The 26,826-nt window shown below is 40.8% G+C and overlaps 2 protein-coding genes across 4 annotated transcripts in view; both read left to right on the top strand.

The window, feature by feature from the left end:
* The window catches only part of LOC133646490 (glutamate-rich protein 1-like), a 34,702-nt gene extending 30,735 nt beyond the window's left edge, over window positions 1-3,967 (top strand). The window contains exon 5 of the mRNA XM_062041904.1: window positions 2,065-3,967. Coding sequence (XP_061897888.1) covers window positions 2,065-2,352 — 288 coding nt within the window. The 3' untranslated portion in view covers window positions 2,353-3,967. The remainder of the gene's footprint in view (window positions 1-2,064) is intronic.
* A 1,128-nt stretch (window positions 3,968-5,095) lies between these two features.
* Window positions 5,096-26,826, top strand: part of LOC133645674 (cytospin-A-like) — a 67,587-nt gene continuing 45,856 nt past the window's right edge. For 2 of the 3 annotated variants that reach the window (XM_062040527.1, XM_062040526.1), the window contains exons 1-2: window positions 5,097-5,364; window positions 5,535-5,728. In XM_062040527.1, the coding sequence (XP_061896511.1) occupies window positions 5,689-5,728 (40 nt within the window). In that variant the 5' untranslated portion in view covers window positions 5,097-5,364; window positions 5,535-5,688. Of the gene's footprint in view, window positions 5,365-5,534; window positions 5,729-26,826 lie in introns of all 3 variants that reach the window. The other variant, XM_062040529.1, reaches the window with a different exon arrangement.

Raw genomic sequence — 26,826 nt, 5'->3', positions numbered from 1 at the left:
CGGTGTTGTTTTTGAGTATTGTTCGAATGAAAATTGGGAACACTTGTCCATCTTATCTAACCCCTAATTACCAGCAAACCAAATGTCAACACTGCAGGAAGTCATGTTTTGCTTGTTATCAACATTTAAAACTAGCCAGCTAACCTAACAGCTTGCAAAACATCCCAACTAACATGCAAACTGTCTGCAAATCACTGCAAGCCGCGATTCTGTGTTGTATTATATTACATTTCACTATTTAGCCTCACAAATGACCCTTGTTGATACTGAAGAGGGTTGTTGACACTTGTTGCAGTTATCTAACTGTCTATACTCAATATAGCAGCACAGCATGTTGGTTGCATGATGGACTTTGAGCACCATTGCCTCCTGTGGAGCCTGAAGCTCATGTATTCTATTCTGGTGCATTTACCCAAAGCTTGTTGCCAGGGGAGAAGTTCATGAAAAGGACAACAAATTATCATGGCTGGGAAGTGCTATTGTGTCGGGATGAGTTAGAGTTGTCTTTTCAGAACTGGGTCCAAACAACTGGTTAGAGCAGTTGTGTTAGGGTTTACTTTGGCAGAATTATTAATTTGGCTCAGGTATTGGTGCTTATTAGATTGTTGAAGTACATACTGTAATTTTGTGGCCATTACATAGGTAATTTCTTCTTTGATAACATAAGTACGGATCATTTTCACAAGGTGGTCATCCATTTCTTAACATGTATCACAGGAGCATATACTGTATTGTACATTACTTTGACTTACTGCTCTGTGTTTACTTCTTTGTCCTACTGTGCCAAGTCCTGTAATCCCCTTAGAAACGCCAACTGCTTGCAGACTGTTATGTAAGGAGACATTATCAGTGTTGACAAGTCTTTCTTGAACCAAATACCTAAGCACAGGCTGAAGTGACCACACGCACCTGGGCAGACCCTCTGTCAGCGGGTTTTCCCTCCTGGTAGTCCAGGAAGGGCAGCTTCAGAGACCCAAGCATTTGCTCGAACCTCCACAACATTGGGGAAATGTTTTTTAGACTCCCAAGACTCACTCCAGGCTACATCAGATTACTGCAGGTGAGTTATATTTTTTTTCCCCCGTTGCATTTATAATTAATGTCTAATAGCCATTTCTAAAAGGCTTTATGTTCCTTTCATAAAGTCAACACAAAAGCGAAGCTTAGGTAGTTTATTTGATGTGCTAATGAGTTGAAGTCTTCTGGGTTTATTGTAATTTAAGATCATTTTAACAAAAAGTAAAGCACCCCCTTCACATACACTAAATTTAAATTTCAGGCTACATAGTCTATACTTTGTCTACACTGGTCCTTAGAGGAGTAGTTCTACAAGACTGATGTAATCGCTGCTTTCTAGGTAGTGGTATTATAGGCAGATGTATGGGCTTATCCTGAGGCTAAGTATACATCAACAAAGTATACACTAAGCTCAGCCATTTGACTGGTGTTGTATCTTAACTGTGTCAACTATACAAATTCAACAAAATGCACATTTATTACACTTTACACAGTAAGTTATTCCATGCTACTACATATTCTGTTATTACAGGACGCAGTTTGTTGGAGCTCATGTCATGTAATTACTTTTTGGTGACAAACAATGAAGAAATGTAATCCTGTGACAGCCCATTAAGTTCAAAATGGCAATGAGAATTGGATGAGTGAGCTGCGGGAATGGCTTTTTAACTGCCTGTGACACAGCTCTGTTGGAAAAATATGAGGTATCTATTATTTTCACCGCTTTATTGTTGTGAAAGGTCTGCACAGGAAATTGGCCATGTCACCAAATAAACATGTTTTTTGTTTGCCAAAAAAGATGTGGTAAAGGGGTAGTAGATGAGTCTGAATCTCATGGGCATTTTGGTGCACTGAGTTGGGCAGAGGCTTTGAGGCTTTAAAATCTATAACACACGCTGGACTCACTGAACCAGATAATAGTTGTGAATGTACTAAAGAGTCTGAATGTTTAAAAAAAAATTACTTTCAGAGTTCTTTAGCACTAAACTAACATTGTATAATAAAGGCCAACATTCCCTGGAATGATTTGTCTTCTTTCTGTTTCAGACCCAAGCCTACCATAATGTGTATGTGGTGCGTCCACCGGAAAAGACCATGCCTGGCCTGGCTATGCTCTTAGGGGCCGTGGGGATCGGGATGTGCGGTTACAGCTCCAGGCAGTTGGCTCTCTACCACCGACCTTCCAGCCGTGTGCTGCAGTGGGTTGGATCACACACTGACGCCACAATGGCGGGCACTGCTGCCTACAGGACCCCCTTCCTGGATGCTACCCGCAGGGCTGGAGCTTGCCAGGAGATCACCCCTCCCTCATTTGTTGGCCAGAAGTTTGTTTGAGGCAAGATTGGTCAGTCACAGGTTTATTCTCAGTAACCACACTTGTGTGTGTTGAAGATTGTAGCTATGCTGGCCCATTGTGTAAATGAGGCCCATGTGCTCTCTAATGACATGTAAGTGTGGGGACCTGGATGAGTCAATCTGTGTGTTGACAGGAAATTGGATATACTAGTTTTGTAGCTTCAGCAATATGGTGGAAATAATGTGTTACAATCTCTGACAGTAGTGTGTTATTTACTGCCATTGCTGTGTAAGCACTCTCATTGTTCAATATGGCTTGATTATGTTTACCGTAGAGGCAGTTTGTCATAAGGATAATGCAAAAAGGGACTAATTCTTGGCAGGGGTCATTTATGTGGAGATGGTTTGCAAAACTCTCTGTGGCCTCACCTCCCCAAGAAGACCGGCAGTATTAAAGCTGCCCATCCCATGCTGAATACCTCTGGGCTGTCAATTAAGGATAATGTGGAGGTTGTAGGTTGGCTTTGTAACCCAATTAGTAACCTATTGTTGGTATCTAGATCTGGATGGTGATGATGAACAGCAGGACGTGGCAGCATCCATTAGTTTTTTTCTGGATTACATGATAGTGACATGCAATGATTCTTAAACTTGCATTCCCTTATAGAGATTAACCCAGGTGGCAAACCACAAAACCATTAATCTGGTTTAAAGCGTATCTCTTAAGAGACAGTCCCTGTGCATCCAAACATTGTACCTTTCTCCCTGCAATGTCCACCATTTGTCTCACTGCCATGGGGGGATTGCAATGGTGTTGCATTGATGTTTCCGTTTTGTGATCACCAAAAAAATGTAGCAGTTCATAAAACGGGGCGTGAACTGTGGCGAGGCATTGAGCGTGGTTGAGGAAGCGTGCTGTGCCTTAGGGAGAGCACAGGGTCTGTCGAATTGATTTGAGATGATGAGTTTTTCATGGGCAGGACCACAGGCTGTAGGGATCATTGTTACAGACATTCTTGTCTGACCAAACTAACCAGTAACTAGTCGTGATAGTTGGGGGACAATATCAGGCGTCCTGAAGTCAAAACCAAGTAAGGCACAAGACCATAATCGAATAAGCATTGGATGTTGAAAAACTGGAAAGAGACTACCTGTAACAAGTTTATAACGGTTAGTCTCCAAGCAACAGGTTCAGCTGTGAGGAAACAGAGGATGCATCTATGTCCTTACATTCAAGTCTGACAGTTTTTTATTGAATGGTCACAGAACCTCCTTTATGTTGAGCCAGTGCTCTTCCATAGGAGTGGAGTCAACATGGGATGGGTTGCAGGTTACGTAATGCACCTGGCTGATTGACTCTGCCAGATTTGTTTGTTGGCTCTGAATTTACCTATTGATCTCAACCTTTACAGTCAGAGAGAGGGAGACCTTGGGCGACGCCTCTATGCAGCAAACTGTTTCACCCCCATGCTCCTCTATTTATGAGGGATTACTGTTAAGTGCACAGAAAAAATGAATATCTAGACAGTTTAGAAAATGATCTTCTCTATTGCTCATGTATGACTTGACACAAAGTTGACTTCAGCTGTACCCATTACATAATAGACAATTGTGATGTCAGTATATGTGAAATAAATTTTAAAAATCCAGCAAACTTCCTGTTCTGCTGTTGCCTGTGGGTCACTTTTTTTTTACCATCAAGGTCTGCTTTATTTTTAATTCTGTAAATTCCAAATTCCGCCGTTACTATTGTGTACAGATTTACGCAAAATCAAATACTACCAGTTTGCGAAAGCTGGGTTGCACGTAATGTTACATTTGGTTGCAGACACAGCACCGGCTCAAGCGCTTGACGAGCAAAAGAGCGTATTAATAGTTTATAGATGATGTAATTTTCCATGCCAACTAAGCTCCACCTTTTAAGCAAGCCCGTTGCTAATTTACAATGAATAAGCCTAGCTTGTACATGCTACGGATTAGCATTAGCGCAATTTTAACATCTCCTAATTTGGCAATCAAAAATACAACTAAGATTCACATTGCAATTAAACAACTGGTGTGTAACAAGTAAAATACTTGCAGTCAAACGCTGAAGAAAAGACAACACTGGCACATTAAACTTAATGGCAATAGACTTCTTCAATACTTAAGACAAACTTAAGTGAATGTATACAGTAGGTAGCCTACTTGCAAATCAGACAATATATAACTTCACAGCAGAATTATCATTAAGAGCTTGGTGTTAATGAAAACTATTAAATTAACATCTATTATCACATGATATATAAATATAAGAAAACTAAGACATGCCATGTAAACATAAAATGTGTAAAATAAACAGAATAAAACTAAAAAACATCCAAATATATGATATATTTGAATACAAAAATAAAATGTTTGTGAAATAAACAGAAAACTGAAAAAAACATGTAATTACATTTAAAAAAAATGTTTGAACAACAACATTAACACAAACATAATTTCTTGAAATGAACATGGAAGAAAACTGAAAAATACCTATCTCATACTGTCAATAATATTGACATTTGGATCGATCCACCCACCTACTGTACGGCTATGACATTTAGGAAAACTATAAATTAACCAACTAGTTAAAATGGAATCATCCAAATGTTTTTCATCCAAAGAACCTAATGGGTGACAATGCGTCATTACGTGTGGTGACCTAATTTCCTCTTTCAAAGCTCATTTGATCAGCATCACAGCGACGTCAGCTGACGTCTCAGTAAATATGAGTCAAGAAGCAGCAGCTTTCTTTATTCAAGCTCAAGCAGCCCACCCACGCCCTCTAGTGGGCACTTTCCGCGCATGTCACCGCAGGCGGGAACTCGTTAGTGTTTGTTGGAGCTCGTCGCTTCACTGTCGGGGTGACTGCCAGCCGGCATTTGCCGGGTTTTAAAAACGTACCCGGAATTAAAAGTGTGTTCAGTAGCGATGTAGTGATTTCGAGAAGACTCGGCGAGGTGGTATTGTAAACAGTTGACCAAACTACGGATTTCGTTTTGGATTAATTTGTCCCCGCGTTCTATGGTTGGTGTTCATCTTTATTTCCTCCCTAACTTGTTGCATGACTTGTCCTTAATCGGTTGGTTAAAAGTTACTTTTACAGCACTTGTCTTGCTCGTTAGCAAGTAGGGTAAAATGTATTTAATGTATTGATTGTTCCTCTGATTCTATCGTAATTAGAAGTTGTTTGTTAGTTTGCATACACTACAGTGGGGAAGTCGTGGTGCCTCATCCATCATCTGGACCGGAAGTGCTGAATGTATGTGCAGGTCACCCTCACTGCCAATTTGACCTGGGCCGAGCAGGGGAGCCCCATCAGGTCCTGTCGGCGGCCAGATTTACTGCAGGATGGGTAACTTTTCAAGCAAGGACAGCCATGGGCTCACAGGTAAGCCATCACTAGACACACATGTTTTACAGTCGAAGGATGGTACACCATAGGGCGGGGGTGCCAAAGGTGGGTCCCGCGGGCCAAATTTGGCCTGTCATGTCATTTCGTTTAACCCGCCAAAGGGTGGCTACCGAATTATATACGTATTCATACCTCTTTCAAGCTGCTCAATCATTGATGACATGTCCGGAAGGCTACACTGTTAAAAGTCAGTAGATTTTACGGTCAAAACCTCGGCTTAGTCATTGAAATTTACTGTAAAATGATCAGTGGTACCATTTTTCCATTTACAGTAATGCACGCTAACAACAAGGAACATATATTTAGCGGTAAAAAAGTAACAGCTCAGTTGCCAGAATTTTGCTTTATATAGCAGTAGATAAATATGCAGGGCTCAAATTTGACCGCAGCAACCACGGCAAATGCCGCGACCGCCCTCGTCTTTCACCGTTATGCCAAAAAAATGTACCAATGTTTGCGGCACGAACATGCCGTGACCGCCCTTGACTTTTTACTTCTTAATGGACGAGGGATGTAACAGTAAACGGTATAATGATAATTTGCGATAATTAGTTATACTGTTTAATTTTTTAATTACAGAAAAAACTTAATTTATTAATGCATTTTCAGCAAGACGAAGTCAGGCGCATGCGCACCAGCGGTGTTTGGCTTGATAATCATGGCGGACCAACGACACCGACTTTGCTACGGAGATTTCCCCTCCGAGTAAACGGAGCCAAGCGCTTGGTTTAACATAATTTTCCCTCGCTTCCCGTCGTGCGTTTAAGAGCGCACTGCTGTGTTTAGATAGAGACAGGTGTGGACAATATCGGAGACACTTGTCCCCATACTAAAAGTACACAACGAATGTGAAAACTATTTGATGTTTTGCAGCAGTTGTCACAACTTCTTTATAAAGTCTTTACTTTGTTTACTGGGATGTTCACTCGTCCTTTATTTAACTGCAAACTGTATAAATGATAAATGAATAAATGATAAATGGGTTATACTTGTATAGCGCTTTTCTACCTTCAAGGTACTCAAAGCGCTTTGACAGTATTTCCACATTCACCCGTTCACACACACATTCACACACTGATGGTGTTCAAATAACAATGTTCAAATAACATCAATACTAGCTAAAATGTTTTGTCATTTCATCAAATTGAACACTGGCGTGAAGATTGTTTATTCGATGTGAGAGGGATCACTCCGGATTTTTTTTTGTTTGCCAAACTGTTGTACTGAAACACTAGGGAGGCGTTGGAGAAGAACAAAGCTTGTTTATTAGACTTTATCTTCATTAGCCAAACTGCTTTGTGTTTTATTTTGATATCAAAATGTAAACAAGGGTTTTTTTTAGATGAATTGTGTTTTTTTCATGTCACTAAGGTGTCACTTCAAAAATCATTCATGTGACACAGGATTTTGTTAAAGTTTTATTGTGAATAGTTAATTCCTATACGACATATTTCTGATTACAATAATCTTAATTTTTACTTCGGCCATAATTGGCAGCCCTAGATCTCATACATGAACACTATTTTTTAAACTATATATATATATATATATATATATATATATATATATATATATATATATATATATATATATATATATATATATATATATATATATATATATATAGATCTCATACATGAACACTATTTTTTTAACTATTTTATTTATAAATACTGTATATATATATATATATATATATATATATATATATATATATATACATATATATATATATATATATATATATATATATATATATACAGTATATATAAATAAAATAGTTAAAAAAATAGTGTTCATGTATGAGATCTATATATATATATATATATATATATACACAGTATATATAAATAAAATAGTTAAAAAAATAGTGTTCATGTATGAAATCTAGGGCTGCCAATTATGGCCGAAGTAAAAATTAAGATTATTGTTATCAGAAATATGTCGTATATATAAATAAAATAGTTAAAAAAATAGTGTTCATGTATGAGATCTAGGGCTGCCAATTATGGCCAAAGTAAAAATTAAGATTATTGTTATCAGAAATATGTCGTATAGGAATTAACTATATATATATATATATATATATATATATATATATATATATATATATATATATATATATATATATATATATATATATATATATATATCTCCTGCCTCGAAAGAATGTTTGCCTTGGTGCCCTAAAATATGAGCCCTCCTTTAAGGCAACACTTGCCGTGACCTTAAAAAGTTATAATTTGAGGCCTGAATATGTATGTATGTACATGTATATGTATGTATGTATTGTATATATGTATGTGTACATTTATGAATGGGTATATGTATGTATGTACATATGTATTTGTTTATATATTAGGGGTGTAACAGTGTGTGTATTTGTATTGAACCGTTTTGGTAAGGGGGTTTCAGTTCGGTTCGGAGGTGTACCGAACGAATTTCCTCATGAACATATGATGTAGCTGCCTAAGCTAAAGTCTTAACAAGCTGCTCCGCTATCTGCCTTTTATCTGTCAGTACTCCACACAGCACCCAGCATTTTCCCACCCACTCAAGCATCTGATTGGTTACACGCAGAGCGGTAACAGCCAATCAGCAGTGCGTATTCAGAGCGGTAACAGCCAATCAGCAGTGCGTATTCAGAGCGCATGTAGTCAGTGCTTAGCGTTTAGCAGGTAAGCATCAGGCTGCGGACTTTCCCCAAATTATAAGAAACACCTCCCAGACAACTACTAGTAACATCACTATGAGCCCGTTGACGTTCTGGAATAATAAACTGCAGCTCAGCTCGCTCGCAGTTCTGGCTTGAAGTGAAGGCTAATTCGCTTTTAGTGTAACGTTAGCTCATTTTGCGTTGTGTGTGTGTGTGTGTGTGTTACGTACAGCAAAGCCCTGTCTGTCTGTTATTTCACTTGACCTTTTTCTGTGTTGATTGAGCTGTGTTGACGCAGCAAAAAAGGACATGTTAAATGAAGAGTTTCTGTCTCTGATAGTTGATATAATAATGTAAGTGCATCATAAAGCTTACATGAACTCCATGGTGTTCAGGGATGAATAGTCTCTCCTATTGCTATTGTACTATTTTTTCAGCTATAGTTATATTAATCATTAGTAATGGAGCAGCCTAGTTTTGAATGGCAAGGTCCCTGCTATCACATGGTGATAAAAATATAACATTTACATATTAAAAATCAACTACAGGCTTCCCAAATGCTGTAATAAATTAACAGTGTTTCCCACACATTCATTTATTTGTGGCGGCCCGCCACGAAAGAATTACGTCCGCCACAAATAAAAAAAAAATAAAAATTAAAAAAAATTAAATTTTTTTTAATTTTTTTTTTGGCCTGTCCAGCTTCTCAGGCAAATCATATAGTTGATGTAGATGCCCATATAGGCTGTTCCGATTTACTTTTCAAAAGATAAGTGTAGGATACTGCTCTTGTTGCCTTATTTGTATTTGACCACTACTGTTTTCTGTTTATTTGTTACTGACTGTGGCAGGACACCTCTGCCTCTGTTTCACTTTATGTTGCTGGTAAATAATATGGTTGTAGTAGTAGGCTAAAGTTAAATTATTTAGTATGCACTAATTAAAGGGGCAGAGCTTTAAGAGACATTTTAGCTTTTATATTTTATAAGATATATTTTTTGTAAGAACCACAATTAATAAATATATTTCAGTGAATAACTTATTGTTCAAATCTGTATATAAATATGTACATAAAGTGTTGTAATTATATTGTAAAATGGATGGATGGATGGATGTTTAAAACAAAACTGTTATTATTAATTAGTAAGTATACATTTTTTGAGCCTTTTTAGAGAAAATCATATCATTGTAGTAAATTATGCAAATTACTCGATTATGTCATGGTGACCACGCCCATAACCACGCCCATCGCCAAGCCCCCACCGCCACAGGTATCTTGGCAGTTTATGGGAAACACTCATTAAGCATGATGAGTTGACTTGAAACTGTTTAATGTTGCACTTTTTATATGTAGAAGCAAAGTTTTGTCATTGTATTTAATCTGAGCAACAACTTGAGGCAGTTTAATGTTGATTAACGTGGGCAGAATTATTATAGTGTTCCCAATGTTAAAAGGATAAAGCCATTGTTTACAAATTTGGCAGATAAATAACCAAAACATTTATATTTTGTTGTTTTCTTACTGTACCGAAAATTAACCGAACCGTGACCTCTAAACCGAAGTACGTACCCAACCGAAATTTGTGTGTACCGTTACACCCCTAGTATATATGTATATCTATGTATATATATTTGTGTGTATATATATATACATATATATATATATATATATATATATATATATATATATATATATATATATATATATATATATATATATATATATATATATATATATATATATATATATATATTTCTATAACTGCGTGTATGTACATATAATATCTATATATATATATATATATACACTGTATATACCTGTATATATCTATATATACAGTATATACACACACACAGTATAATATATATATATATATATATATATATATATATATATATATATATGTTATACTGTGTGTGTGTATATACTGTATATCATCATCGGCATCGCAGTCTCGGAAGACCATTGATTTCCTGTGCCTCGGAGTCAGGTCTTGTTGCAGCGTCTCCTGTGGCTGTGTAGGCCAATTCGTGAGAGACATTCCCGGCCGCAGATGTCACATATCCAGACCGGTCCCATAGATGTTGCCGGTGTCGCAGAGCCCTGTTTCTTTCTCTTTGCCCTCTTAGCCTCATGGTGTTGGGCCAGGGTGGTTTCTGACTTGAGCAGCCCGCTGCGGAGTGCCTGCTGCCACTGAAGGCGGTGCTGGGCTGCATCTTCCCAGCTGTCGGGGCTGATGTCAAAAGACTTGAGGTCTTGTTTGCAGACGTCCTTGTAACGCAGCTGGGGACGGCCAATCTGCTTCTTGCCAGTTGTGAGTTCAGCATAGAGGATGTCCTTTGGGATTCGCCCATCGTCCATCTGGCGGACATGGCCCAGCCAGCGGAGACGTCGCTGCCTCAGTAGGGAGCACATGCTGGGAAGCTGTGCTCTTTCCAGGACTGATTGGTTTGTGATCCTGTCCCTCCAGGTGATGCCCAGTAGACGCCTAAGGCAGCGAAGATGGAAGATGTTTAGCCGCCGCTCTTGGTGGGAGTATAGGGTCCAGGTTTCACTACCATACAGTAGAGTGCTGGTGACACAGGCTCTGTACACCTGCACCTTAGTGTGGATAGTGAGCTTGCGGTTTTCCCATACTCTCGCTGTAAGCTTCCCAAAAGTTGAGGCAGCTTTTCCGATGCGGTCACTGAGTTCGGCATCGAGTGACAGGTTGTCGGTGATGGTGGAACCGAGGTAGGTGAAGGTGTTTACGACTTCCAGGGTGTAGTTGTTGATGGTGATAGAGGGGGGTGGTTCAGTTCCCTGTCCCATCGTCTTGGTTTTGCTCAGACTGATGGTCAGGCTGAAGTCCTGACAGGCTTTGGTGAACTGGTCCATTAGGGTTTGCAGGTGCTCCTGGGAGTGTGCTACCACTGCTGCGTCGTCAGTAAACAGCATGTCCCGAATGACGAGTGGCCTGACCTTTGTTTTGGCTTTCAGACGGGCATGGTTGAACAGTTTACCGTCTGTCCTTGTGTGAAGGTAGACTCCTTCAGTTGCTGTACCAAATGCTTGGCGCAGGAGGAGGGAAAAGAAGATCCCAAACAGGGTGGGCGCCAGCACGCATACCTGCTTGACACCACAGCAGATTTTGAAGGGGTCTGATGTGGACCCATCAAACTGGATGGTGCCATGCATGTCGGTGTGGAAGGACTGGAGGATGCAAAGGAGTTTGGGGGGACAGCCTATTCGTTCAACCAGCTGAAAGAGGCCACTCCTGCTCACAAGGTCAAAAGCTTTCATAAGGTCAATAAATGCCATGTACAGTAGTTTTCTCTGCTCTCTACACTTCTCCTGCAGCTGTCTCAGAGAGAAAATCATGTCAGTAGTAGACCTTCCTGCTCTGAACCCTGCCTGAGATTCTGGGTATATTTTCTCAGCGAGAACCTGGAGTCTATTCAGTGCAACTCTGGCAAAGAGTTTGCCGGTAGTGCTGAGTAGAGAGATACCACGGTAGTTGTTACAATCACTCCTGTCTCCCTTATTCTTGTACAGGGTTGTGATGGTAGCATCCCTCATGTCCTGCGGGACAGCACCTTCACTCCAGCACAGACAGAGGAGCTTGTGAAGTTGGTCGAGGAGAGCAGGCTTTCCACACTTGAGGATTTCAGCTGCGATTCCGTCACTGCCAGGTGATTTACCGCATGCTAGGCTGTCAATCGCTTTGCTTAGCTCCTCAGTTGTTGGTTCCATGTCCAGTTCTTCCATTACAGGTGGACACTCAACATGACGGAGGGCTGCATCGGAGACAGTGTTGTCGCTGGCGTAGAGTTCGGAGTAGTGTTCTACCCAGCGGTCGAGTTGTTTAGAGCGGTCAGTGATGATTTCTCCCAGTGCCGGTTTCAGCGGAGCAGTTGTGTGGTGTAATGGTCCAAGCGCCTTTTTGATGCCGTCGTACATGCCTTTGATGTTACCGGAGTCAGCGGCTGATTGGATGTTGCTGCAAAGCTGTAGCCAATAGCTGTTAGCACAGCGACGGGAGGCATTGTGCAGTTTCTTCCTTGATGCCCTGAGAGCATGTAGGGTATTGTCACTCGACGTGCATTTGTAGTTGGTAAGGGCGATACGCTTTTCTTCCAGTATCGGTGCCAATACAGATGCGTTGGCTTCGAACCAGTCATTGGACCTTCGCAATCTTTTGCCAAAAACTGTTAGGGCCGTGGTGTGGATGGTGTCTCGTAAGCCTTCCCAGTACTGCTGGGCAGAGCTGCACTGGGGTAGTTGGTGGAGGGATTCCTCTAAGGCACGGTTGAAGGAAGCAGTTTTAGTTGGATCGGCTGCTTTGCTGCAATCCACACGGGGGGTCCTTTAGGTTTGGCGCTGTAGATAATTTTTGTCTGCAGTTTGACTTTACAGCAGACGAGGGAGTGATCGGTGTCACAGTCTGCACTGTGAAAGGTACGGGTTTGGAGGACACTTCTGAGGTCAGAGCGCCGTGTTATGATCAGGTCCAACTGGTGCCAGTGGCCAGATCTTGGGTGTCTCCAGGAGACTTTGTGGCGGGGTTTGGACTGAAAGTATGAGTTAGTGATGCAGAGATTGTGAAATGTGCAGAACTCAAGGAGACGCTGCCCATTCTCGTTCATTCTACCAATGCCATGGTAACCCAAGCAAGATGGCCAGGAGTTATGATCTGAGCCAACTCTTGCGTTAAAGTCACCAAGCAAGTAGAGCTGATCTTGTTTGGGGATGTTTCTCACAGTCGCCTCAAGCTCATCATAGAATTTGTCCTTTATTTCGTGGGAGGAGCTAAGTGTTGGTGCATACACACTCACCAGGTGGACAGGTCCCATGGTGGTGTTAAGGCAGAGGGTTAAAATTCTCTCTGATCCGCCTGTAGGTAGTACTATTGCTCCTAGTAGAGTGCTCTTGATTGCAAAGCCAACTCCGTATTCTCTGGTTTCACCCGGAGGCTTCCCCTGCCAGAAGAAGGCGTAATCTCTTTCTCTCAGTGAGCCTGATGAGAGGAGTCGGGTTTCCTGAAGGGTAGAGATGTCTATTCGTCGCTTCAGGAGTTCGTTGTTAATGACTGCCGTCTTTCGGGCGTCGCTTATATCGAGCAGGTTGTCAGTTAGTCCGGGGGTCATGGTTCTGACGTTCCAGCATCCCAGACGTAGTGCTGGAGTCTTTGTTTTATTTGTTTTGCTTGGTGCAAGGTTTACAGCCCACTTGTCAGGAAGAGTCCCTTAGCTTCATGCACCCAATGAAGCAGGCAGGCTGTGGCGGAACAGCACCTAATTGGCTAGGGGATGCCCAGCTTGAGGCGGGCGGTAGCTGTCCAGTAAGATGAAACATCTCTCCCACCGACGGAGGTAGCCCCTGGCGCCCATCCCTACGCCAAACGAGAAAGGGCTTATAACCGGTAACTGCTGACCTCCCGTGTTGTGCCTTCACTGCACAGTGAAGCTGGAGTTTCCTCTCCAGGGCACAAGAGGCCTGGGCAAGGTGTATGGAGATCCTGTGTTGCCCAAGCAACAGGGCCCCCCTCTCTGCCTTGCTGACGTTGTCCAAAGGAATGGAAAACCAATACATTCGGCGTCAGTTCGGCTGCAGGACATGCCAGAACAGTGCTTCACACACTGAACTACCTAACGGAGTCCAGGCCGGGTTTTCTGTTGGGGTTTGCTCCCTTAGCCTTTTCCATTCCAGAGGATACCCACAAGGCAGTGGAAGGGGGGGTTCTATTTAACCCATAGATGGGGAAGTGGTTGGCGGATGCCAGGGCGTGTCCACACACCGATGGGCCTGCACGCCTCGCCTCTGGGGCCCACTGCTGCTCCGAGATCCCCTACAGTTTAGCCTGCGTCCGCAAAGACGCAGTTACCGTGCGTGGCCACGAGGAGGCACCACAGGAGTCTTGGTGGTGGAGAGGCTTTGTACCAGCAGGAGGAGGCTTACGCACTCGGCTCCTCTTTTCACCCACCCAGGGGCTAGCTGGCGGCGATAGCTGTAAGCAGAGAGTAGCAAGCAGGGGCAGCATGCAGCATGCACTAACTACAAACACTTCTGCCACAAATCTAACGCACTGACGCATCACACGCACCCTGTGCGCGAGCACTCACACACATTTCTATAAATGCGTGTATGTACATATAATATCTATATATATATACACTGTATATACCTGTATATATCTATATATACAGTATATACACACACACAGTATTATATATATATATATATATATATATATATATATATATATATATTATACTGTGTGTGTATATATACTGTATATAGATATATGATATATATATATATATATATATATATATATATATATATATATACATATATGTATATATATACATATATGTATGTATATATATATATATATATATATATATATATATATATATATATATATATATACATACATACATACATACATACATATATATATATATATATATATATATATATATATATATATATATATATATATATATATATATATATATATACATACATACATACATACATATATATACATACATACATACATACATACATACATACATACATACATACATACATACATACATACATACATACATACATACATACATACATACATACATACATATATATATATATATATATATATATATATATATATATATATATATATATATATATATATATATATATATATATATATATATATATACGTCACACCCCGCCTCGGGTGAAGGTAATGTAACCGTTGCAAACCAGACTTTCAAATCAAGGATGGCAAGGCACGCAGTTGGTAACAGTTTACAAACATTTATTGAAATCCCAAAAAGTGTCAAAAGGTGAACAATGACAGGAAAACAAAGCACCTACAATCTCAGTAGATGATGCATGGAGACCGAAACTCCTGCTCAGGACAGAGAACCTCCTCTGGCAGTGACCGACAGCAGACTGTCAGAAAAACGGCATTTTCCAACTCAAATAGCTCATAGCCCCGCCCACTAGCTGGGACCAATTTGACAGGGGGAATTAAGAAAAGAGTTATTTTGTAAATTACACCATAAATAACCATCACATGTCTAAAAAGTATTCACATAGTACTTTTGCATGTGTAGTGCAGTCATTTTTGTACACAGTATATTCAGGCTTAGGTAACATCACTTTTAAATGTCCAGTGTCCTTCTGTAACACCCAGCTTTTGATAATCATGGTTCAACCCAAATTTGGCCTAATTAGTGAATGCAGGTGTGTTCACCTATATAAAGCCCTCAACCCCACCCTGACTCTTTTAGTCAACTGTTCAGAGTCATGGTGAGTGACAGGTAACAATTTGTTGAGCACATGCTTTTCACTAGCTAACAAGATTGAATGTTTGTAGTTTGTCCATGTTGAGCTTCCCAACAAATGTGCACGTTTGTGAGGAAGTCTAAGGTCAAACCGTGACAGTGTGGGGTCAAACTGTCACATTACCTCCCTCCTCTCCAGCGACAGCAAGTTCAGGGAGACGAGACAGTTAATCAGCTAGCAAGTTAGTTTTGCCAGCTCGATGTGTGATATTGAAGCAAAAGGACTGTAACGCCAAGTACCATCTGGTGACACGGGAGTTCTTATCCCTCATGGAGTTGATCCAGCTCAATGCCCGGTGGTCCGTTTCCAGATCAAAGGTCCGTCCCAGAAGGTAATAACGTAGGCTGTCCAACGCCCACTTGATGGCAAGACATTCCTTTTCAATGGCAGAGTACCTAGTTTCTCTGGGATGCAGTTTACGGCTCAGATATAGAAGCGGTTGTTCCTCGCCCTCCTTTCCTTGGGCGAGGACGGCTCCAAGGCACACACCGGAGGCATCAACTTGAACAAGGAATCGCTGGTTGAAATCAGGACTTTGTAAAACCGGGGAAGAGCATAGAATAGCTTTGACATACGTGAAGGCAGTTTCACATATTTCTGTCCATTTGACTGGATTAGAGGATGCTTTGGTTGTCAGCTCGACAAGAGGAGCTGTGATGGTAGAGAAGTGGGGAACAAATCTTCTGTACCACCCAGAAAGCCCCAAGAATGACCGGACCTGCTTCTTTGTCCGGGGTCTAGGACTGTCTTGGATAGCCTTCACCTTGTCCACCTGAGGACGTATCTGCCCGTTGCCAAGATGGTAACCTAGGTAGCACACCTCAGTTTTGGCCCACTCACATTTCTGGGTGTTAAGAGTGAGCCCGGCAGAATGGACCCGGAGCAGGACTTGACGCAGGTGAGAGAGGTGGTCTTTCCAGGAAGTGCTGAAAACCACCACATCATCAAGATAGGCAGCAGAGAACTGGCCACACCCCTGCAGAGCGCGATCCATTAGCCGCTGAAAGGTTGCGGGGGCTCCGTGGAGTCCGAACGGCATCACTGTGTAATGATAGAGACCCTTTGGTCCACGGAAGGCAGTGTACTCCCTTGACTCCTTCTTTAAAGGGTCTTGCCAGTATCCCTTACACAGGTCAAGGGTGGTGATGAACACAGCTTTGCCGAGCTTCTCAAGAAGTTCATCAATACGTGGCATAGGATAAGCATCACATTTAGAAACGGCATTCACTTTGCGTAGGTCATTACAAACTCGTATCGTGTTGTCTTTTTTAGGAACGAGGACAATGGGGTTACACCACTCACTGTTTGAGGGTTCAATCACTCCTGGATCCAGCATGGTTTGGATTTCATGGTTGAGGGGCACCACCATCCGCTCAGGCACTCTATGGGCGCTGACGGATAGGTGTTGGGTTTTTTAAGTGAATGACATGTTCAATTAGTGGAGTTCTTCCTGGCTTTCCACTGAACAAGACTGGGAATTCTTCACACACATGCAATAGTTTAAAGGCAGATTGTGCAGACAAGTGGCTTACATCAGGTTTCTGTGGTGTAGTGAGCATGGACAGATCTGTCTCCACGTCATCCTCCATTTTCACTTCCCGTGCCAGCATCACCTTTTCCTCTTGCAACTCCTTGCTTTGAGTAGGTACTTGACTGGCCTGGACATCCTTTCCTTCCACAGAGGACTTCCTCTCCTTCCATTCCTTCAGAAGGTTGATGTGGTACACTTGGGACGCCTTTCCTTTATCCGGATGTGAAATCTCATAAGTAACTGGACCAGCTTGTCTGACCACGGAGTAAGGACCTTTCCATTGGGCCAGCAGTTTATGACTTGAGGTTGGAAGCGAGAGCATGACCTTTTGACCTGGCTGTAGCACCCTGTGGCGTGCTTTCTGGCCATACAAGGTCTTCTGTTTCAAGGGGCAGACTGGGGCTCGATGCCCTGGCTGTTGGTAGTGGTAGCAGATGAGATCCTTCACTGGACTCTGTCTTGGGAACAGTCTGTTGTCCCCTGAGGTGCTGTAACCACCTGCTTTCTGCACACCTCTTTGGTGTGACAGGTCGGCTGCACCTTGGGCTGCTACATGGTTGTTCTGCTGCGTTGGCATTCGGAGTCCTTTGCGAGCATTCAAGTACTGGCCTGCAAGTTTAGCAGCAGTAAGTCCGTCTTCTGGCTCATGTTCCTTGACCCAAGTCTTCATTTCGTTGGGCAGCATGCGAAGCATTTGCTCCAAAATGAAAAGCTCTGCGATCTCTTCTTTAGAACGCTGCTCTGGCTTGATCCATCTTCTGTAGAGACCTTTGAGTCTGTTGTAAGTCTCCTTGGGAGATTCACCAGGGGGAATGTAGGTTGACCGGAACTGGAGCCTATAAGTCTCAGGAGAGATATCAAACTTAGCAAGGAGGGCTTCTTTAAGGTCAGTGTAGACGTTGGAAGCATCTTCCTCCATTGCAGAATAGGCATCCAGGGCTTTGCCGGTCAAGAGTGGAACAAGTCTGCAGGCCCAGTCAGACTGAGGCCAGCCCCAGGTGCGAGCGATGCGCTCAAAGTGGACAAGAAAGTTTTCAATGTCCTCACCCTGCTGGAAAGGGAGCATCTTTGGGCCTTGTCGGAGATGATGGTCAGGTGGCAAGGAATCTCTGGACGGCGACGCTTGAGGACTAGGAGTTGGTTGTGGGCGAGGTTTGGGTTTGGGCGACTGCTCATAACGACTATCAACAGGACAGTTAGCATTTTGGTTAGTGACTGAGTGATCTAGGCTAGGCCTTGTACAGACAGTTTTTAACTCCTGGAGTTCACGGACTAGGACAGCTTCCCTACGTTGCTGTCCAATCAAAAAGTCTTGGAACATGTTAACCAGGGTAGGTTCACCTAGCACTCTTTCAGTCCTTGGTGGCTCAGCAGACCACCTAGCCTTCCCAGGCCCTTTCCTATGCTGCTTACGCCTAGCCCCAGAGTTCTCAAAACATTTGACGTCTTCTTCAGACTCCTCTGTGTTCCATCCAACTTCACGCTCCTCAGCCATAGTCGTCCGGTCCAGCCTCATCGCCGTGGCCCCTCGACCAGCCATCTCATCAGTCTCCTCTGTCATTGCCACCTTCGACACTTGGGATCTCAAACCAGTTCTGGCCTGCCCTCTGCCAGGTTTGTTGTAAACTCTGCAGCTTGCCATCCCACCACTGCCACCATATGTCACACCCCGCCTCGGGTGAAGGTAATGTAACCGTTGCAAACCAGACTTTCAAATCAAGGATGGCAAGGCACGCAGTTGGTAACAGTTTACAAACATTTATTGAAATCCCAAAAAGTGTCAAAAGGTGAACAATGACAGGAAAACAAAGCACCTACAATCTCAGTAGATGATATTGGAGACCGAAACTCCTGCTCAGGACAGAGAACCTCCTCTGGCAGTGACCGACAGCAGACTGTCAGAAAAACGGCATTTTCCAACTCAAATAGCTCATAGCCCCGCCCACTAGCTGGGACCAATTTGACAGGGGGAATTAAGAAAAGAGTTATTTTGTAAATTACACCATAAATAACCATCACATGTCTAAAAAGTATTCACATTGTACTTTTGCATGTGTAGTGCAGTCATTTTTGTACACAGTATATTCAGGCTTAGGGAACATCACTTTTAAATGTCCAGTGTCCTTCTGTAACACCCAGCTTTTGATAATCATGGTTCAACCCAAAGTTGGCCTAATTAGTGAATGCAGGTGTGTTCACCTATATAAAGCCCTCAACCCCACCCTGACTCTTTTAGTCACCTGTTCAGAGCCATGGTGAGTGACAGGTAACAATTTGTTGAGCACATGCTATTCACTAGCTAACAAGATTGAATGTTTGTAGTTTGTCCATGTTGAGCTTCCCAACAAATGTGCACGTTTGTGAGGAAGTCTAAGGTCAAACAGTGACAGTGTGGGGTCAAACTGTCACAATATATATATATAAAGTTTGGGCACCCATGCTATAGGGTCAACAAAAAAGAGAATCAAGGGGAGGCAAGAATCTTAGCTGTCCTCTTGTGTGTTGCTCAGTTAGTGGTCATTCTCCTCGCGTACCCCAGCTGTGATGAATCGGCAGAATTCCCCAGCTCGGCACAAGGGCAGCGGATTAATCATAAAGGCTTAATGCTATCTGACATCCACGCTCACTCAAGACACACACAAACCTCATTACACACACACACACGCACACACACACACATTCAGTTAGTCAGTCTGACACCCATGTGCATGGATGGGCGAGCACATTAAGGTTTGGAATGAAGAAATAAAAAGGGAAGGGTGGCTTGACAAAGGTATTAAACAATCCACTCATTCTTTTCCATTGAGGCAGTGCATAGTTGCTGCTCTCTCGTCATTTAGAATTAAATCCTTTATTTTTACAAGTACAGCTTTTGTCCAAACAAGGGCAAGACATCTTTTTGTTACGTTTGCTGCAGTTTGTGAATGTTCAGCCTCCCTGTTAAAGTGTCCCCATCGACATGGTTATGGTATTTTCAGTGTCAACATGCCAGATGAGTGAGCACTTAAGTGGTTTTCTCCCAACCACCATTCCTCAGTGACGTCGTTGCCTGATGATTCAGACACCAGCTGGGTGATTGTCAACTTCTTTTGTGTCTTCCTTCCCACATTGTTCGAAATGTTTTTACACGCCCTTGCAGTCCATTATTTTATATTTAGTATGGTCAAATATGACTTGGTGACATTGCACAGTTCACAGGATTGAACATTTGATGCAATTATGTATAAATGCAAGATAATGTATACTGTATAACTCCACTCTAATGAGCCAAAATAAATATTCTCTTTGTTAGATTAACTTTTGTCTCTTACATGATTTTTATTTCATTCACTGGATGTAATTTATTTCATTATTTTAGTGAACCTTGTTATATACAATTCACTTTCATTGCAAACTGTCTAAAAAATGGGTGTGTCTAATGTTGATTGCTGTCACCAAGTCAAAATGCCAAATAAAGAAAAACATTGAGGACTAACACAGGTTAAGACATCACTGTACATCATAACAATCCACTTTTGAGCAGTATGACTGCCGGTGACTATGAGTGTGCAGGGGTGACATCAGACTGATCTGTTTCTGGTGTAGCCTTGACATCATTATTGTAATTATAGTCGTCATCATTGTTATCATGACTTTATTAGCATTATATAGGCCAGGTATGTCAAACACGCGGCCCGTGGGCCGGATCAGGCCCGCAAACAAGTTTTATCCGGCCCGCGAGATGTGTTTGCTAAGTGTAAAGTTAAGCTACATTTTCAAATTAAAGAAACAGCTGTTTAATTGCTGGATGTCACAATACTGTATCAATTCTGTTAGGCAAGCAAATAGTTTGAACCGGGTTGAGCATATACCAAGCAAGAGGTACACGGTAAAGCAGGGCTGTGACTCCTCCCCCTCGACCCAACGTAAAACAAACAGGAGTAAAATAAAAATCGGTAGCCCCACTTAAAACGCTGCATTAGACACTGCACATTGATATAGTTCTGTTAAAATTGTTGTCTTCTGTGCAAATTTAAAGGAATTGAACAGTGTGATTAACTGCAATACTGTGCTTAACTGCAATACTTTTAAGTTTTTATTTTTGGTTTGTTGAAATTGTTCACACATTGCACGGCTTTTATTTTTCTATCGATACACAGTCATGCCTCGAAGGCAGAGAGTAACTCAACCCTCTTGAAAGGTTTCTACCTCAGTTTGTATGGTTCGTTAAGTTAGCACGATTAATATGCGGAAATGACAATTGAGGTAGTTGATACATAAAATTGTTTTTATTTAATCTTTATGTTGTTTATGTTCAATCCTAAATGGGCTGTGACTTAAAGTTTAATTGTTTTGTAGATACATTGAGATGAAGTCTAAGTTCATTGTGTTCTTCATGGTGTTTTTGAAACTGCACCATTTTTTTCCTCAAAATTTTCAACTAACTTGAAGTGTTTTGTCAGGAGAATTATTTGTGATATGTACATTTTCAGAATGTGCTTGTTCTATTTTGGGTCGCAGTAAAACAAAGAAAACAATCTGAAGTTGTCGTAGTTGCATTTTTAACTTATTTTGCAATGATTTTACCCGTCCGGCCCACGTGATAATAGATTTTCCTCCATGCGGCCCCTGAGCTAAAATAAGCTTGACACCTCTGATATAGGCTGTTTCACAAGATCCAATGAAGTTGGAATCGTATGAAAACTGAAGCTGTTTTACCCATAAATAATCTGAATCAGACTCAAAGGCTACAATATAAGAATTATTTTAATAGTCGACTAGTCAGCGATTATGTTTTCGATTAGTCGACAGGTCAACCAATTGCTTATACTGTATGATCTGCTTTACATGTTTGAATCCACAACTTGATTTGAACTTATTTTCAAAAGCCATTATGGCAAATTTTGACAGAAAAACATAAATTGCTAAGGAATTAATGGTTTTACTGTAACAGTAAATAACCACAGTGAAAAATAAATGGACATAAAGTACCAGTAGAGTGGAAAAACAAGTTGAGTTGATATGCTCTATTGTGTTTGTTTGTACACATACACCATATCCAATTGTATTTACAATCTGCAAAGTATGTGAAAATACCGTCTAAACATCACAAAGTGCCACAAATTATTGAATATTTCGCTTTGAATATCTTCGGCAAGTTCTGTTAATTCTACGTCACTGGAGTAACGCTTCTGCACTCTGACCATGTTATCAGATCAGTCATACTGGAAATACGCACAAATTTGAAAGGGATGTGCTGTTTTATTCACAGTTGTTACATAAGACAATAACAAATGTGCTTGGCTTTTTTATGCATTTGAAATCATAAATAGTGAACACTTGAGTCAACAGATGGAGAGTTGCACCCATTATACACTCTCTAAAAACATCCAGAAACAACAATATTCTTTAAATGTTGTGACCTGAAAATTAACCAAATATGAGTGATATTGTTATTACAAGCACAAACACAGACGGCCTATTTTAGCGGCGCATTGAAAGCAGTCAGCTAATGCTATCTTACGCTGCTATTGTTGACATACTAAGGTGGCGGCTGCTTCTGCTTTGTCTCAAACTTGCTAAAAGTAAATTCTAGTCATGCATCTCTCACCTTGTAGTTAGACAAATGTTGCCATGGACCGAGAGGTCGACTTTGACAGCCCCCCTCCCCCCCCCAGATGGCAAAAAATATGTGGTTGCGGCTACTTTTTTTTAACCCTTTGTAAGGATTGCAATTAAATCTTCATCTAAATTATATGAGTGTCTTGTCGGTCGGCATCCCAGTAAGAGTGGAAATTGTACAGAAAATGTTTGCTTTATTATGGTTGGTTAGGGTTAGTTTTTATATTTAGCACCTAGCAATATTGCAAATGCTATATAGTGTTTCAATGAAGCTGCATACGTTCAGCACTCAGCTTTTAAAACTTATTGCTTATCCTTGTGTTCGGGCTCAAAAATATAAGGTTCTGTATCATCATTTGTCCCAAAATAGTCTTTTTTGGCTCTCACAAATTCTGCTTGATTAACATGGTTGTTGATAGAGAAGGGATCTGTGGTTTCCACCTCTATGTCACAGATATTGTGACTGGCTTGCTCATTATCTCCCAAAACGGCTTGGGAATTTTCATGAGATTTATACTCAGTTCAGTTTATTATCATCATCAGACTCAAGGTCCATACAAAAAATAAAACGCAACAATCAATACATAAAAACATATTACTCATCAATAAACAGTGCTAAACAAGACAATCATACCAATGTTTCCACATCACTGACTCAGGGGTTTACCAGCTGAGCAATGATGGCATCCTGAGAAACATTCAGTCTGCCGATGAACTTGTACATAAGACATACTTGCCGAACCCTCCCGTTTTTAGCGGGAGACTCCCGGTATTCAGCGCCTCTCCCGATAACCTCCCGACAGAAATTTTCTCCCGACAAACTCCCGGTATTCAGCCGGAGCTGGAGGCCACGCCCCCTCCAGCTCAATGCGGACCTGAGTGGGGACAGCCTGTTCTCACGTCCGCTTTCCCACAATATAAACAGTTTGCCTGCCCAATGACGTCATAACATCTACGGCTTTTAGAGAGTAGAGTGCACAACTACGCACACAACAAGGAGACGAAGCAGAAGAACGAGGAAGTTACAGACATGGCGACGCCGTCAACGAGCAAGATGAAGAAATACGCTTGCAAGTTCCAAAACGAATGGAAACAAGAATTTAATTTCATCCAGAACAGTTCGAAGGGGAAGGGGTATGTAATTATGTTGCTTGTACATTTTGTAAAACAGACTTCTCCATTGAACACGGTGGCCGAGTCATGAACGGAGGAGAAGTTAAACAGGACAATACTGCCATCTACTGGATAGCCCCCGGAACACTGAAATTCAAGTATTTATTTCATTTATATGTATAATAAAATAAATATATATACATATATATATATAGCTAGAATTCACTGAAAGTCAAGTATCTCATACATATATAAATATATATATATATATATATATATATATATATGAAATACTTGAGTTGGTGAATTCTAGCTGTAAATATACTCCCCTATTAACCACGCCCTTAACCACGCCCCCAACCACGCTCCCCCACCCCCACCCCCCCACCCCCCACCTCCCGGTATCGGAGGTCTCAAGGTTGGCAAGTATGACATAAGATGTCTTAGCAAACTCCTAAATGAGCTGACTCTCACCTTACAGAACAGTTCACTAGCACTACACCATCTCGGTTGTTTCAATAGTATGCTCATGCAATCATTGTAAGCAACCGTCAGCTTATGGGTACTAGCTTTCTTAAATTTACACAATAAAGGGGCAGTGTAGAGCGGGGTACAATATGCCCTAAAGCAGGGGTCACCAACGCGGTGCCCGCGGGCACCAGGTCGCCCGTAAGGACCAGATGAGTCGCCCGCGGGCCTGTTCTAAAAAAAAAAAAAATGTTTTTTTTTTTTTTTTTTTTTTTTTAAATTAAATCTACATAGAAAAAACACAAGATACACTTTCAATTAGTGCATCAACCCAAACAACCTCCCCCATGCACACTCATCCACACCCACTCACACAAAAGGGTTATTTCTTTCTGCTACCAATATTCTGGTTCCCACAACATAGACAACACATCTGCAAGGGACACAGTCCCTGAAGCACACATGATTGTATAGGCTGCTGGTCCACTAACATTTTCATTAATTACTATTTTTTATGTAATTATTTTTATATTGTTTTACTTTCTTTTTTATCCAAGAAAATGTTTTTTATTTATTTATCTTATTTTATTTTATTTTTTAAAAAAGGGCCTTATCTTCAACAGACCAGGTTGTCAATGAAATTAGATTTGTTTAAAGGGTTTTTTAAACCAGGCCCAGTCCAGATAATGTCCAAGTCGGACTCAGCTACACACACCTTCATTCATGTACACAGAAAAAAATTAGGGAACCCAACAGATTGCATATAATTTATAAACAAAATTACATTTTCAAAATAAGCATTTATGTACAGTCCAGATTATGTCCAGGTCACTCAAATTAGGGAACACAACAACAGATATCATATAATCTATAAACATAATTATACTTTCAAAATAAGCCTTTGAGGACTTCCCATCTTTTTTTTAATGTTTTTTGCCATCATTATCGTTTTCAACCATGTAACTTTCTAAAGTTAGAAAATACTGAATAAATGTTTTAAAGAAAGTAATACTAAGTGAATATCTGTTTTTGGCCTTAAAAATAAACATTTTACCGAGTACTATAATTAAATTGACTAAATCATGATTGTCAATGAACTCTCCTAAAATAACAGAAACCACATTAAGCTTCATAAACAAACCAATCCTTAAACACATTTTTTCAACTTCCACCCAAAACAAAGACACAATATGACAATACCAAAACAAATGCAGGGTGATTCAGGCTCCTGACAACAAAATCGGCAATCATCTGACTCTGTCATATTCCATAATTTTAACATTTTCCCTGTGGGTAAGAAGTTATAAATAATTTTAATTTGAAAATAACGATTTTGCACATCGATAGTAGTTTCATAGATTAGTTTGAATATGGCATCCCATGGCAACGGGCAGTCAAAAAAGTCCTCCCATTTTCCATTTGTGTTGTATGAGGCAGCCTTCAAAGATTTCTTTATTAAATAAAAATTATATATTTTTCTATTTATTTTAGTTCCTTTTTGCCAACTAGAATTTCTTATTAGAGGTTTACAAACTAATAATTTAGTAGTTCCATAATTAATTGTTTCCATCTTTTCCCAATTACTCCAGTTAGTTGATAAAATGAAAAGCTTGAGCAAGCATCACCATACATAGCTCTAAATTCATCATACTTCATAATTTTACCATTCTCATTGATAATATCATTGACAAAAATGATTCCTCTTTCAAACATATTTTTCCAAAAGAAAGGCTTTCCATCTATTACAATATTAGAGTTCATCCATATTAACTGCTGCAAAATATCGTCTCTTTTTTCTGGCACATAAAATTGAAAACACCACTATGAGTGGATTGTTTCCTTTATGAACCCCGCCATGTTTCCCAGCAGACTCTCTGGGAGGGGATAACTTGTAAAAAAGGATACAATTTCTTTTGATACAGTACATGTTTTTTGTCCAACAGGACATTTGTGTACCACTCAATGTTTAAATACATCTTTGGAACAATTGATGCTTTTAAAGACAGACACATAGCTTCAAGGTTGAGAAGTTTCAGGCCCCCATATTCATACTCTTTGTACAAAACCTTTCTTTTAATCTTTTCTGGTTTGCCGTTCCAGACAAAATCGAAGACCCTCCGCTCATAAATCTTAAAAAAGTTTTGTGATGGAGCTGGTAATGACAAAAACAAATAAATAAATTGAGGAATAATTAACGAGTTGGCAATAGACATTTTACCATACAAGGTTAGGGATTTCCCTTTCCATAATTGCATAATTTTGTCCAGCTTTCTTAGTCGATTATCATAATTTACTGAGCCTAGATCTTCCAGATTTTCTGGGACAACAACACCAAGTATGTTAACTGGTCCATCTGTCCACAA

This window comes from Entelurus aequoreus, linkage group LG03 (assembly GCF_033978785.1).
Source record: "Entelurus aequoreus isolate RoL-2023_Sb linkage group LG03, RoL_Eaeq_v1.1, whole genome shotgun sequence".
Taxonomy (NCBI): Eukaryota; Metazoa; Chordata; class Actinopteri; order Syngnathiformes; family Syngnathidae; genus Entelurus; species Entelurus aequoreus.
The sequence above is the reverse complement of the archived record's forward strand: the minus strand, read 5'-3'. Positions and strand labels throughout refer to the sequence as shown.